General features: G+C 47.0%; 1 protein-coding gene across 28 annotated transcripts in view; it reads left to right on the top strand.

Annotated features, from left to right (window-relative positions):
* Nucleotides 1-14,649, top strand: part of Pacsin2 (protein kinase C and casein kinase substrate in neurons 2) — a 93,229-nt gene that overhangs the window by 65,261 nt on the left and 13,319 nt on the right. For 23 of the 28 annotated variants that reach the window (XM_087555512.1, XM_087555508.1, XM_087555509.1 and 20 more), the window contains 3 exon segments: nt 9,619-9,775; nt 11,629-11,864; nt 13,768-13,923. In XM_087555512.1, the coding sequence (XP_087411638.1) occupies nt 9,682-9,775; nt 11,629-11,864; nt 13,768-13,923 (486 nt within the window). In that variant the 5' untranslated portion in view covers nt 9,619-9,681. 28 annotated transcript variants of the gene reach the window in all.

Here is a 14,649-nt window from a genome sequence, read left to right as displayed (position 1 = left end):
CTCTTCTCTCTAGTATTAGGGGACTAAAAGGGCTGAGGAAAGGTGGAAGGAAAATGAACTGACAAAGTAGCCAAAAGAACAGCTATAGTGGGCTGCTTGTCAAATGACAGACGTCAGTCTCGTATGTAATGCGCTTACTAGAATGTATAAACATGAATTTAAACATGCCAGAGAATTATAAACTGCTGGTCTGAGTATATGAGCCCTTGGGGTTTTGTTTTGTTTTTATTTTTTTAATTTGGAAGGCACATTATTATAATCAATGTGGACTTCAGGCCGTGAGAAATGGAAATTCAGATGTAGCCATGAATGTGGAGATGTTCTGGGGAAGGAGCATTCTCATCACCTGCTGAACAGGCTCCTCCTCCTGGACCTCCTCAGCATTTTGGTCAAGTTCATCTGTATGCCCTAAGAACTTGGAAGACTCTGTGCTCTTCACAGGACACAGCAAATTTCAAAGATTTAAAGACAGGGCCTACTGAGATTTTTACTAAATTTCTGGCCCAAGTACAAAGTTGTGTGGAATGGAAGTGCAGCAGCTAAGGTGGTGAGCGGGTGAGCGCACTGTGCCAGCTTACGATGAGCTCATAGTAGACTACGGAAGGTGCTAGACCCAATAAAGAGTGGCCTCTGGATGATTGCGTCCTCGAATGTCAAAACATAGGGACTCAGGCATATACCGACATTGTCTTTGCTGAAGCTCTTGCAGCTAATTACTGTCTAATTAGGGGTCTTTGTTTCACTTCCTGAGCCCATAAAAATTCAGTGGAAAACAGATGAGCTTGTTTGGTGGAGCAATGGCCTTGAAGAGCAACTGCAGTTGCTCAAGAATTAGAAGACCAAAGACATCTGAGACCTACTGACCCGACTCGGTCCCCAACTCTTTATTTTTGTCATTCAGAAAAAAATCTAAAGGACAAAGGACAATGGAAATTATTATATGACTTAACAGCCATTAATTTACAGTATCATTCTTTGTGAAAAAGCTAGCATTTCTGGTTCTCAGGAGGACTGGCTAACCATTATCCTCCATGGAAGCCCATTTAAGTTTTAAGACGAATCTCTGGAGAGAGCTTTTTTCCTGTTAGTTCAAACCCTATATCTGGACTGGACGTAATATTCATTGATGCCAGTTCCCATGGAAGATTGGCTTACATAATACTCAATACCTAAGAGTTTAAAATCTTGAAGACCACTCTAGGGAGAGCTTCTCTACATCTAGAGTTGAAAATTACACTCAAGGCCATAAAACACAATCTTCAGCCTTAATTGACAGTATTTACTGTGCTCAACTTATTCCTAGATTACCTGATACTTTCATAAGGACTAAAATTATGTTCTTTGATTTTCATATTTTAGCTTTCTTTGAAGCTGTATTAAAACAGCAACAGGTTCTACCTTTATATTGACTATCAGGGTCCATAATTCTCTTCCGAGGATGCTAAATAAAGAAAATGCTCTTGCTCAACACATGATCTTTAGTGGCCTCCCTTGGGTAGGATGCAGTGACTGTACAATTGCTTTTAGCAGTCTGCACAGTCCTTAAGTGCCATTTTTTTTTCTGCTTTAACTCCTCCAAACAGAACAGATTTTTTGTTTGGACATAATGCCTATGCCCCATTTCTCCCTTTAGGACCTTTGCAGGGTCATTCCCCAGTGGTGTTATGGCAAATGGATGTCATGCATATTTGCCTTGAACAGTCAGCATAAATGTTTGTGTCAGGTAGACATTTCCCTCTTCTTATGATGGAGGAGAAGGTCTCTCATGGCATTTCTCACTAGAATGTTTTCTGATGGCAGGAGTGGCCCTGCTCACCTCTCTTTTTCACCTTTAAACACTTTTGTCTCCAATGGAAAATTCACATATTATTGGGATTTCCTATAATCCCAAGGCCAAACTGTAGTGGAGAGCACACACACACACACACACTACTCAGAGAACAGATAGATGGGGGAGGTATGGGTCTGAATAAGGCTCCACCCTTAACATCTTATTAACATGGCATTACTTACTTTAAATTTTTAAAAAAGCAGATGACAAGGGAAATACTGTAGCTCGTAAACATTGGGCACCTGTGTCCATGGTGATCTGGAAAGACTTAATAACAGGTAAATGCCAATCACTAGCTCCACTCTTACCATTGGAGAGGTTTCCCTTGTGTTTTTCCAGAAAATGGACTGCAGCCCATCTGTACCCCCACCCGGCTCACCAGATCCTGTACAGCTGAGAGCAGCAATAAAGCAAATGAAATGGAGCAGCCACAAGTCAGCAGCAAGCACCCACCCTGCTCACGTGTCCACTACTGCACTGACTCTAACTAGTGCCAGGGCTGGAAATTATTGGGAATTGGTACCTAAGCCTCCTTTTTTATGGAGAACAAAGGACCTTGTCCTCAGCTGTTTGGTAATGGCTCCGACCTATTTCCTGATATGGGTCCTATAAGATAAAATTCTAAAATTTAGAATGATACTACTCCCATCCCCGGATACCCTCTTTTCTTTCATAACTCTTGTAATCTATTTACCTATATTATCTCTTTAGTTGTAATGTATTGTTTGGCATGTTCACTCATTGATCATGAAGCTCTGCTTTTCGGAAAGCAGAATGATACAGAGGGCAGAGCTGTAGGAGAAGATTCAGGCATGTCCCGGCAGTCAGCCTTTTTGGCACACTGCACTTCTAAATAAGAAGTATGGCACAGCATGCTCTAACGTCAGAACACTAAATTCTGCAGTAGCAAAAGTAGCCAGTAGCTTATCTCTATGTCCTTTACTGATCCATAGGCATTGCTGTCTTGTCAGAGGATACTCCAGTAACGACAGCATTTTCTTAATTGGTAATTAGTGGGAGGAGGGCCTAGCCCATTGTGGATGGTGCCATCCATGTAAGAAAGCAGGCTGAGCAGGGCCTGGAGAGCACGGTGCTGCTAACTGGCCTCTGTACCAGCTCCTGACTCCAGGTTCCTGTTCGAGTTCCTGTTCTCACTGCTTTAGCTGCTGAACTGTGATAAGGAACTGGGAGTGGAATAAACTCTTCCCTCCCCAAGTTGTTTTGGTCATGGTGTCTCATCACAGCAATAGCAACCGTAAGAAACTAATTGCCATCTGCTAACATGCTGATTCCTTTGCACTGTTGATGGGAAGGCTCCCTGGATTGAGAACTTTGTGAATGAAAGACTCTAGGCTACTTCAGTATCTATGATGGGAAGTATCCTAGCAACTTCTCAGACCTTTCCCTTTCTGAGTGGAATGAGAATCCAGATCTAGCTACCATGCAGATTAGACAAGAGATGTCATTGTGGGTGTCCCGTCTATGGGCCTGGGGAGCAGAGAGTAATGACACTGTTCTATGTGTAGCAGATGTCCACTGGCTGGAGTTGCAGTATAGACGCCAGAGGAGGAGTGGTGCTGTGCATCGTTTATGCTATGTGGATCATGCCCTCCTGCGCCAAGCCTTCCAGAGGTCCTTCACTCTTACCTCATGTCTCCAGGCCAGCTCTGGGCACCCAAGAAGTGTTCCTTTCCAGAACTGTGAAGTTACTCATCTGGCCATAAAATCCCATCAGACTACAGTAGTGATGTTTTATTCACTATGACACCACTCTGCCTTACAGCCCTTGGCACACCACGGATGTTTATTAAATATTTGTGGGTGGCAAGAAGGGGTTGCCAGAACATCCGATGCTGAGAATTAGGAATGCATCACGCTCTATTTGGAGCTGGCTGGCTAGTGTCGGAGGCAGACACAGCTCATTTCAAGATTCCAGAACCATGCAGGCAGGGCCTCTGGAGGTCACCTAAGCTGCTTCTCTCTCCTTGCCTGAGTAGACAAGATGAAGAAATAGCCAGAAAAGAACTTAGATCCCTGTCATGCAGCTGATGGGAGGAGCCCAGCCCGCAGTATGAACCTCTGGGACACAGGGTGCATAGATTCTCTGTGTTCACCCCACCCTCCAGAGTCAGAAATGCAGAGACCTGTCTATATCACATGCTTTGGGGCAGAGCCAGATCTGTGACGTTCCTCTGTGGAATATGGTGGAAGAGAGGGCCAAGAGAACAGAGGGGCTTGAACACAAAGTTGAAGGCCTTTTATTCAGTATGGTCAAGACCTGCAGAGCTGTAATTAAGTCCCTCCCACCCCCCAAGCCCATCCATCATTCCTTGTGTCTTCCAAGCCAGCAGGAAAGGTGCTACAGCTTGGAGGCATCCTTTATATCAGTATTGGGTCAGACACTTGAGTTCCAAAGCTTGGACTTTCCAGGAAGGATGTTGCCAGCCTTCTGCTGACAGATGCTTTCCTCTTTCAGGGATGAGAGAGGGCAGATGTGGTTCTTGAGCCTTCATTATGAGGGTAACGTGTCAAGTTGTCTTAGCATACAGATCTGGAGTTCCTGGGATAAAGCTACATTGGGATACAGTAGAAACAGGGGTAAGGACTGGCCCTGCTCTGCAGCCCTTAATTCTCCCTGATGGACTCAGAGAGGGCCATGCATGTAGGCTGTCTCTACCTGAATGGTCCTGATTGGTCATAACTCTTCATAAGATGGGAACACTAATATTCCCACCCAGTAAGAGTACATGGGATGGTGTGTCACAATGGGACTGTCACTCCCTGCCTGGCAAAACACAAATATTATTGTGACGCAAGTCAAGTGATAGGATATGTGACACTTGTGGCTCAGAGAGTTTAGTTCAGCTAAGGACCAAGACCCATGTGCCTGAGGTGACTCTGAGAATCTGTGGCTATGGGCTCTCTGCTTGCAAGGGCACATGTGACCCCTTGCAGGAACATTTGTCAGGACTCAGGTTGGAGGACTCAGTTCCGGCAGCCAAGGGGTGCAGGTGATGCAAGCGCTGGCAAGTGGACTCACCAGAGTGTGAGTGGCCTTGGAGGCGCCCATGGGGAAGCCTGGCTGAACCATTTCTCAAGCAAGGTACTATGGGCCAGGCAGTGCAGGTCCCACTCTGCACCTCTCTCCTCCCCATTCCTGCCCGTTTACCTCCTCCCTGCAGTAGTCCAGATTTTATTGTCGTGTTTCCAAAGTTGTTTGTCCCTGCTTCATGTGCAATCATTTGCAATTTATATAAATAGTCTCTAGTTTGTGGTGAGGCTACTCTGACCCACACATCTGCCTTTCAGTCTGTTACTGTGCCACCCATCCCATGTTATCCTCAGTGAATAGTCTCCTGTCTGCCTGGGACATGAGGCTATTAGCCTGAAACCAAATTGCTGGGTGGACCAAAGGTTCAGGTGTACGGGTGCCTAATGACTTCAGTACGTCCTGGTTGTACCTCTTTTGCTACTTTATCTGGTAAGAACCTTTGCCCTGCCCTACTCTGCCCTTGAGATTTCCCTCTCTGCAGTGTGCTAGCCTATGGTGTAAAGAGCTCCCTGAGTGCGCCATTGTGTCTTCCTGTTCCTTTTCCCATCTACCCTTGCAGTAGCTCTGTCTTTCTCACCATGGTGGTTAGGACTTGGTAGATTTTAAAATTAAGGCCCTTGCAGATTTTCAGAGAGAGAGAGAGAGAGAGACAGAGAGACAGAGAGAGAGAGACAGACAGACAGAGAGAGAGACAGACAGACAGACAGACACAGAGACAGAGACAGAGAGACGGAGAGAGACAGAGACAGAGAGAGACAGAGTGTGAGAGTGTGAGAGTGTGAGTGTGTGTGTGTGTGTGTGTGTGTGTGTGTGTGTGTGTGTGTGTATGCTTTCTTTAGTATAGGTGCCCCAGAAGCCAAAGGGGATCCTCCTAGAGCTGGATCTAGTCAGTTGTGAGCCACCTGACGTAGGTGCTGGGAACTTGGTGCATATGTGCATAGGAACTTGGTCTTGTGGAAAGAGCTCCTGACAACTGATCTGTCTCTCCCACACCCCCTGTTGATTTTAGGAGACGGTGTTTATGCTGTACAGTTGTTCAGGATGTCTGTTTCTGAACAGAAGTCTTTAGTTTTTGGTGAGATAGCAGGTGTGTATTCATGCAGCTTTAACATGTGGAATGCTATTTAAAGAGTCCCAGCCTAACTTGCAGAGTGTCTGGCTTCTGTGCTCTCTGATCACTAGTCTTTTTGCTGTTCATGTTTTCATTAGAAGCCTGCTGCAGAAGACCTAGAAGAAGAATGGGCAGAGACAGTGGTCCACGTGCTCTAGGCCTTTGGTGCTTTGTGTATCGTGCAGCTTGCCTGCCGAGAGGAGCACAGGGTAGTGTGGGCCACAGATCTAGGCTACTGCCTGCAAGAGTGCTTCTACGCCTCTCATTTCCAGATTAGCCTTGAGATAGCTGAGCCTCTCTGTAATCTCAGGAAGTACTGTTTGTTCGGGTTCCTTGTGACACTGAGGCTTCCCCTGGGGAGGGCAGTGGGAGTTTTCCTTAGTGCCCCCGGACCAAGGCAGCTCAGGTGGGAACATGAGTATGACAGTGGTTTCCGCTTGGTTCCCTTCCCACAAGGCCACAGGCGCTCCCTGAGCCCTTGGCTATATTTGGGTAATTTACTTGAGGTAGAACGTGTTACATGTTGTCTCCTCTTTCTTCTATGCCTGTCTATATTGACCACCTGTCCCCAGAAGCAATCCCAGGACCAGTTCAGAGTTTTCTGCCACCTCCAGACCCACCTGTAACAACCTTAAATGTCTGCTTGCTGAGGCAGCCTTCTTGCACTGGGGACTAGGCGGCTACCCTTCATGTTTCAACAGTTCTTATATGAGTGTGGCCGCAGTTGCTGTGTGTGCTGTTGGGCTGTATAATTTGTGGCTTATTTGCAGATGTTCTTTCCTTTCCTGAAATCTTTTCCTCTAGGCTTTATACTCTTTGAAGGGTTGAGCAGGTTTCCAGATGCTAAGAAAAGCATCTGGATTGTCATCTCCAGGTGAGCACTACTGTGACAAATGAATAGTGTGTGCAGTTCCACGTTACCGTGGAGACTCAGTCAGGTTGACTCTGTTGGAGCTGACCATAGCTATTTTTGTGGGTTCTTCTTTTTCCCACCCTTTATATCCTGTCTGTCTGTCTGTCTGTCTGTCTCTCTCTCTCTCTCTCTCTCTCTCTCTCTCTCTCTCTCTCTCTCTCTCGCACGCACGCACGCACGCACGCATCCCATGGCTAGATAGGATAGAAAAAGGAGGAGGGGAGTAGAGAGGAGAGATGTGACTCTAATTTCTTTCTTCTTTGAGCACAAGTACTAACAAACTGTAGGCAATCCCCCGTAGCAACTGCCGCCACCCACCCTGCCTCTCAGGGCCCTAGCATTTTATACTCTGAAAGTTCCCAGAATTCCAGACATCACACAGCAGCAGAAAATGTGTCTGCAGCTGGCAAAGCCACAACACTGCTAGAGCACAAAGCAAATCATAGCTGCTGCAAAGCAACCCATATCCCTACAATTAAGATGAATACATATTCTTAAAATATTTCTGTTTTAAGATTTATTTATTTTATGTATGAGTACACTGTCTCTCTCTTCAGACACAGCAGAAGAGGGCATCAGATTCCATTACAGATAGTTGTGAGCCACTATATGGTTGTGGAAATTGAACTCAGGACCTCTGGAATAGTAGCCAGTGCTCTTATCTGCTGAGCCATCTCTCCAGCCCAATATTTGTTTTTTAAAGAAGCCAAAATTCCATAATTCTCAGTATAGTCAGTTCCTCTTGTCACCAACCCAGTGGTACTGATGTTTTATTTCTTCTTCTTCTGTAAATTTCAAAGCCCCATTCTAAGAGGAGTGAGTATGTGTTGTGGGGATTGTTTTACTTTTGTGTTTGTTTTTCTTTCTGTGTTAAGGGAAGGGAAAAGCTGAGGTATTAAGTCAGAGCTCAGCTTCAGCCGTATACACTGATGCGCGCTGAACTGCCAGGCTTGCTGAGGAGGAGATGAGTCAGGCTTTGCCCGGCTTGCGGACTCTGTGAAGGGCATTAATTAACAGTGCAGTTCACGGTCCATTCTTTAGTAAACAGGCCAAAATCATGCCGGGCCTCTGGTTTCCTAGGTTGTCTGCCTTCTGGGGGTCTTTCCTATTAACTAGGATTTGGGTCCTGCAGAAGGTCGTTACCTCAGCCTCCTAGAGCTCTGGATCAGGAGTAGCCTTCCCCTCTAGTTATTGTAGCCACCATCTCTTGCTCCTCTGGCACCTGCACGCAGTACCTGCGTGTCTGTCCTTTTGCAGGTGTTCCCTTTCTCCCTCTTGCAGGTCATCTCTGGCACCCCACCTCCTCCCTTAGCTAACTAAGCACTGGAGAAGAGAGATTCGGAAGTGCCATAGCACTGCAGACAGGGCTGCCCATCTACTGGACAGTCAGTGACAAAGAGTGTTAGAAAGCCCAAGAGTGGTTAAGAGTTTGGAAGATAGGGGTTGGGGATTTAGCTCAGTGGTAGAGCACTTGCCTAGCAAGCGCAAGGCCCTGGGTTCGGTCCCCAGCTTCGAAAAAAAGGAAAAAAAAAAAAAAGAGTTTGGAAGATACTGGTTGGAAATTAATAAGACTATATGCAGTCCTTTTTCTGTGCTGTTTTCCGTGAGCCCTGCCCTGTTAGCACTGATACCCTTCCAAGGCAACAGCTTGAAGGGTGAAACCAACTGAAGAGGTCGTTCAGTTGGTGAAATACTGGCATGCAAGCATGGTGGCCAAAGCTCAGATCTTCAGCATCCACAGAGGCGGCCAAATGTGATGGCACATGCCTGGGCCTCAGTGCTGAGGGGTGGAGACAGGAGAGTTTCTGGGTTTGGTGGCCAGCTAGTACAGCTAAATCCATGAGTGAGCTTCAAGTTCCTTAAGACCTTGTCTCTAAAATAAAGTGGGAGCGCACACACAAGTAGAATGGTTAAAGAAGATGTTTGTCATTGACTTCTGGCTTCCCTGCCTATGTGCACACGCATGTGTATATACTACACACAGTGTAAAAATATATTTATTTCTAATTTAGATAATCTTGCTTCTCCCTTTGTATGTGAAAAAGAATAGCCAAAACGTGCCCCTGACAAAGGCTAGAATCTGAGCTTTGCCATCTAGGCTGTCCTAAAAGTATTTAAAACTGCGTAAGCTCCAGCCAGCCAGTGTGACTGCAGTTCTCAGTTACTCTATGCCTCAGGTTCCTCGTTTGTGAAGTGGGGATAGTTGCTGCCACTTAGGGATCAGGCAAAGTGTGAAACACCTATGAAGGTGCCTGGCACATCGTAGGCACTCAGTAGGGGGAAAGTATCTCTGCTACTCACTGGGAAGTGATAATCCCTAAATTGAGAAGGGAGGATTTAGTAACATGTTACCTGCTCATGGAAACTATCCCTCCTCTGTCTGCCAGAAGACCTGCCAGCCTCGTTCCCTCAGCCCTGCTCTCCCTAATCTGCCTCCTTCCCTGACCTGCTAATTGGTTTCTGCCATAGGATCTGACCTGGAGTTTTATACTCAGAAGCTTCAGTTTAGTGACTTACATATTTCTATTGGTAATAAAATGGGGGTGGGGGGAGTGCTTGTCTGGCAACATGGTCTGGGGAGAAGGGATAAACCCTAGGCTAAAACTCCACAGGCTTATGTAGCAGGAACAGGTAGGCTAGCCATGCTAGAGGGTCTAACTAGTGGACGTCCATGCTGAGTGCCCACCTCTCAGCATAGCTCTGTCTCACAGGTCGGGAACTACAAACGGACTGTGAAGCGGATTGATGATGGCCACCGCCTGTGTGGTGACCTCATGAACTGTTTGCACGAGCGGGCACGTATCGAGAAGGCATATGCACAGCAGCTCACTGAGTGGGCCCGACGCTGGAGACAGCTTGTAGAGAAGGGTAAGTAAGGCATGGTACCAGCTGCCCACTTGCCAGGGACCCTGATGAATTATTCACAGTGGGCCAGGAGTGCATCTTGCAGCTCCTGGGGCTGCGGTTTGGTTTTGTTGTTGTTGTTGGTGGTGGTGGTGTTGGTGGTGGTGGTGGTGGTGGTGGGATTTTGTGTTTTGTGGGTTTTTTTGTGTGGAGGAAGGCAGCACAATGCCTATCACCTAGTAAAGCACAGGCTGCATGAGCTTCTGTCCCCTTTCCTTGATCCAAACCGCCAGTTGCACAGATACCTGATCTCCTGTTGCAGCGCCCCCTTGTCATCCACAAGAGGAGGCCTGTAGGATGACCATTTTCTCAGCAGAAAGGAAGTCTTTTCAACAAGAGGGAAGAGAGGAGAAACTGCCCAGGCTCACATGGAGGTCTGAATGTGTGGGGCACTGTCAGTTCATTCCCTTCTAGTTCTAGTTCCCTAAGGCTTGGGAAGAAAACTTTTAATCAGGACTGTCTCTTTGGATAAGGGATCTGGATAGGAGGGGGAAGAACAAAGTCAAAAGTGAACCAGGTAAAAAACAGCTGAGTGACTGAATACTCATGGTGCCTAGCAGTCTTTGTTCTGAGTCATGACAGAGAGGAATGGGGCTTGAGGCCAGCAGAAAATTGGCTCTTTGGGTCTTCCCTAATCTCTAGGACTACAAAATGTTCTCTGTCCTGTCTCCATTGACACTCTTCTCTGGGCCATGGCTCATGGACGTGAACAAAGGTTAAGTTTATCTTGAGAGAGATCACTCACAGTCATAGACTGTCACTGGAGCAAGAAAATTCTTGGTTGAGAGGTGGGCTGTGCACTTCAGAGAGTTCTCCCTTTTCTGACCATCTTTAACAAATTGAGATCAACAATGCAGGAAGGATTGTTTGAAAGATTCTGAGGGAGCAGGGAAGCTGGCTTAGTTGGGCAAGCATTTACCATGCAAATAGCCTGAGCACCAACTCTAACTTACTGCCTAGAAGTCAGGCACAAGACTAAGGAGGCTGCTCAGTGCTTAAGGGCACTGGGTGCCTTTCAGAGGTCTGAGTTTGTTACCAGCACAGGGCAGCTCAAAACCACCTGTAATTCCAGGGGGCCCAATATCCTCTTCTACCTTCCTGGACTCCAAATATGCACACAGTGTGCATATATACACACAGACTCACACACACACACACATACACACACACACACACTCACACTCTCTCTCTCTCTCTTTATCTCTCTCAAACATATGTTTAAAATAAAAATTAAGGGGTTGGGGATTTAGCTCAGTGGTAGAGCGCTTGCCTAGCAAGCGCAAGGCCCTGGGTTCGGTCCCCAGCTCCGAAAAAAAAGAAAGAAAAAATAAATAAAACAAAAAAATAATAAAATAAAAATTAAAAAAAAAAATCTCTTTGAAAAACCAAGTACAGCACTGCAACCCCGTAACCTGGTTGGTTCTGTGAAACAAACTAGAGGATCCTGGGCAATTGCTAGCCAATCTGTATAGCTGAATCCATGAGCTTCAGGTTTCCTGTGATCTGTCTCGAAAAACAGAGAGGTGATTAAGGAAGATTAACATGAGCCATGGCTTCCACAGAAAATGTGTATGCACACCACGTGTACACTCGTTCATACATGTGTAGGTAAAATATGCATATCAGGTATACATGCTCTCACATGAACACATTGCACACATGTACATGGACACCCACATGCATGTGCACACACACAGGAACCCAGAAGCTTTAGAAAAACAATTGTCTGCAGCCTGGGCTGCCTCCAGGTAGACAGCTGTGGGGTCACAGGAACCCCTGCTGCTAGCAGAGATTCAGGTAGCTTTTCTCCTTGTCAGGACCACAGTATGGGACCGTGGAGAAGGCCTGGATGGCTGTCATGTCTGAGGCAGAGAGAGTGAGCGAGCTACACCTGGAAGTGAAGGCATCACTGATGAACGAAGACTTTGAGAAGATCAAGAACTGGCAGAAGGAAGCCTTTCACAAGCAGATGATGGGAGGCTTCAAGGAGACCAAGGAAGCAGAGGATGGCTTTCGGAAGGCCCAGAAGCCCTGGGCCAAGAAGCTGAAAGAGGTGCTTCCCTCCCTCAGCCCTCTTATTCACCCTTGTTTCTCTCTCTGGGTGGCTACTCCACGGGCAGGACTCCCTTCCCATGCTTGCAGGACTTGCCTTGGCACAGGAGAACAAAGCTGGTAGAGAACAGGCCATCATCCCTGGGCCCAACACCCTGCTTTATTTGCTTCCTTTAAATTTAATCCATATCAGCCCATCATAGCAAAGCTCCAAGTCCAAGCTGTCATCCAATAACATCTTTCTCTGCCGCTTGGGGAATTGTCTGTGCCAGAGATGGAGACCTTTGGACTAATATAAAGGATTAGTTCAGGCTGGAGAGATGGCTCAGTGGTTAAGAGCACTGATTGCTCTTCCAGAGGATTAGTTCAAAAATTGTCTTTTTCCTTATGTGGATTTTTCTCCCAAATTAGCATCCAACACAGATCCCCCCACTGCTTCAAAAGCACCCATCAAACTCATTAAGTCCCATGTGGCCTTGGCTGACTGGTGGAAGCCATCAGCCATTCTGGCCTCAGCACATTCACTTCACCCTGTGTATGGCATGACCTCCACCTCTCACTGGAGTGCTGTCCCACCCACCTCTCCCAGGAGCTGTGCTTTCCAAAGAGTTCTCCACAGCAAACTCCACCTCTGCTTTCCTTCTCTCTAGTCTTGCTTTAACCACTTCTCCTTTCACTCTGCCTGCCCTGAGCCTTCATAAATGAAACTGTCTTCCCTCCATGTGTCCATTACTGCACACTTCTCTTTCTCCTAGAAGGAAATCAATGGCTTGAGGTCAGATAAGGCGGTCACTGTTAAGTATGCATATTGCCTCTGAGGGAGGAAAGGCAGGAATCGGGGCATGGGGAGAAGGAGAGAGAGTGTGTGTAAAGTAGCTGTTAGACCCAGGGAGCCAGGCACCGTTGCTGATACTGGGCTGAGCTGGGATTATCTAAACCAGGGTTTCTCAACCTGTGGGTTGTGACCCCTTTGGGGTGGGATTAACCTTTTCATAGGGGTCACCTATGACCTTTGGAAAACAGATATTTACATTGCAGTTCATAACAGTAGCAAAATTATAGTTAAGAAGTAGCATCGAAAATAATTTTGTGGTTGTGGGTCACCACAACTTGAGGAACTATATTAAAAGGTCTCAGCATTTGGAAGGTAGAGAACCCTTGATCTAAGTTCTTGACATTTGAGATCAGTTTAGACATGTATCATGATGCTTTGTCAGAAATGTCCTTGGGAATTATGACTTAATCCCTGCCAGCCCACTGTAAGCCTTTTATTCATGTGAGAGTCCCCCTGCCCCCCTGTCCCCACGTCCCCACTCTTCCCACCCTACCCCAGTCTCACTGTTTATTTGTTTGAGACAGGGAGACAGGGCTTCTCTGTTTACAGCCCTGGCTGTCCTGTAATATGCAGACCTGGCTGGCTTCAGACTCAGAGGTCTGCCTGCATTACACCCTTCAAGGTTTGTGGGGTTTCTATTTGATTTGGTTTTGGTTTTGGCTTTTTGGAGTGTCCTAGTCTTGGCTGTCCTGCCATGCTTTTTCCTTAAGTATTTACACTTCTTTCGCTCCGAGCAATCTCAGGGGTCTTTTCCCTGTCGTCCTCTCTAGAATTCTGTCCCTGTGCTTCTGCTGATGCCATTATATCTCAGCTTGATTTTCCTCCATGACACACAGCCCCTCTAATGTGCTCCAACATTAATCACACCTACGTTTGGCCACCTGATTCCAATCCACAAATTAAGTGATCTCTGTCCTGTGTCCTCAGTGCCTAGAACCATGTGTGGATAAATATTTAGAGTCCTGCCAGTTGTCCCTGGGATGAAGCCCAGACATCCCTGTTCCCAGCCTGTGTAATGTCTGGAGGTCCCACCTTGCAGACGGCTTCACTGAGAAAGCACTCTCCGTAGGTGGATGCGGCAAAGAAAGCACACCACACAGCGTGCAAAGAGGAGAAGCTGGCCGTCTCCCGGGAAGCCAACAGCAAAGCAGATCCATCCCTCAACCCTGAGCAGCTGAAGAAATTGCAAGACAAGATAGAAAAGTGCAAGCAGGACGTTCTAAAGGTGAATCACAGACTTGATTGGCCATGTTGACTGTGTCACTTGTCCTGGGAGCCCTTCTGCTTCTGCTGTGAGGCAGGCTACCTCCGTGGGTTGGTGAGAAGGTGACATGAACATGGTGTTGTCAGAACACTTCGTAATCTGCTGTGTCCTGCTAGTATAGGGTGGTCCCAGAATCACAGGGATGAAACACTAATTGGCATCTTGTCCTTTAGAAGTTGCTGGGGTCTGGGCTTCTCTGCTCCCTTTTACCACTGCTCTATAAGCGATGGCCCAGGGCCAACCTCCCTGCCTATGATCTGGCCAGCCTGAGTCTGCAGGAGCAGACAGAGTGAGGTCACAGCAGGCTGGGTCCCAACAGCCCTTAAGGCTGGCAGGTGCACGTGCTGAGCTGATGGGCACCTACTTGATTGACACCCTTGCAAGGCTTCAGATAAGGCCCTGAATCCCTTTGGATTGTGTGGTGGCATCCCTACTTTATGAATAAGGAGCCAAGGTCATCAAGGATAAGTCACATGCTGCTCTGTAGTGTAAGAGCAGTGATTCTGACCCCCGAGTCTGCACCTTGCACTACCATTTTTTCTCCACCGTACCTGGCAAGGGGAATGCCATCTCCATAAGGCTATGGCTACAGTAACCCCAACCCAGTTGGGGTCAGGAACTGGGGGAACTTTGAAAACAGCTTCAGATGAGGGATCTGGACCTCCATGCTAGATAGGAGTGGGTACT

This window comes from Rattus norvegicus, chromosome 7, assembly GCF_021556685.1.
Source record: "Rattus norvegicus strain SHRSP/BbbUtx chromosome 7, alternate assembly SHRSP_T2T, whole genome shotgun sequence".
Classification (NCBI taxonomy): domain Eukaryota; kingdom Metazoa; phylum Chordata; class Mammalia; order Rodentia; family Muridae; genus Rattus; species Rattus norvegicus.
The sequence above is the reverse complement of the archived record's forward strand: the minus strand, read 5'-3'. Positions and strand labels throughout refer to the sequence as shown.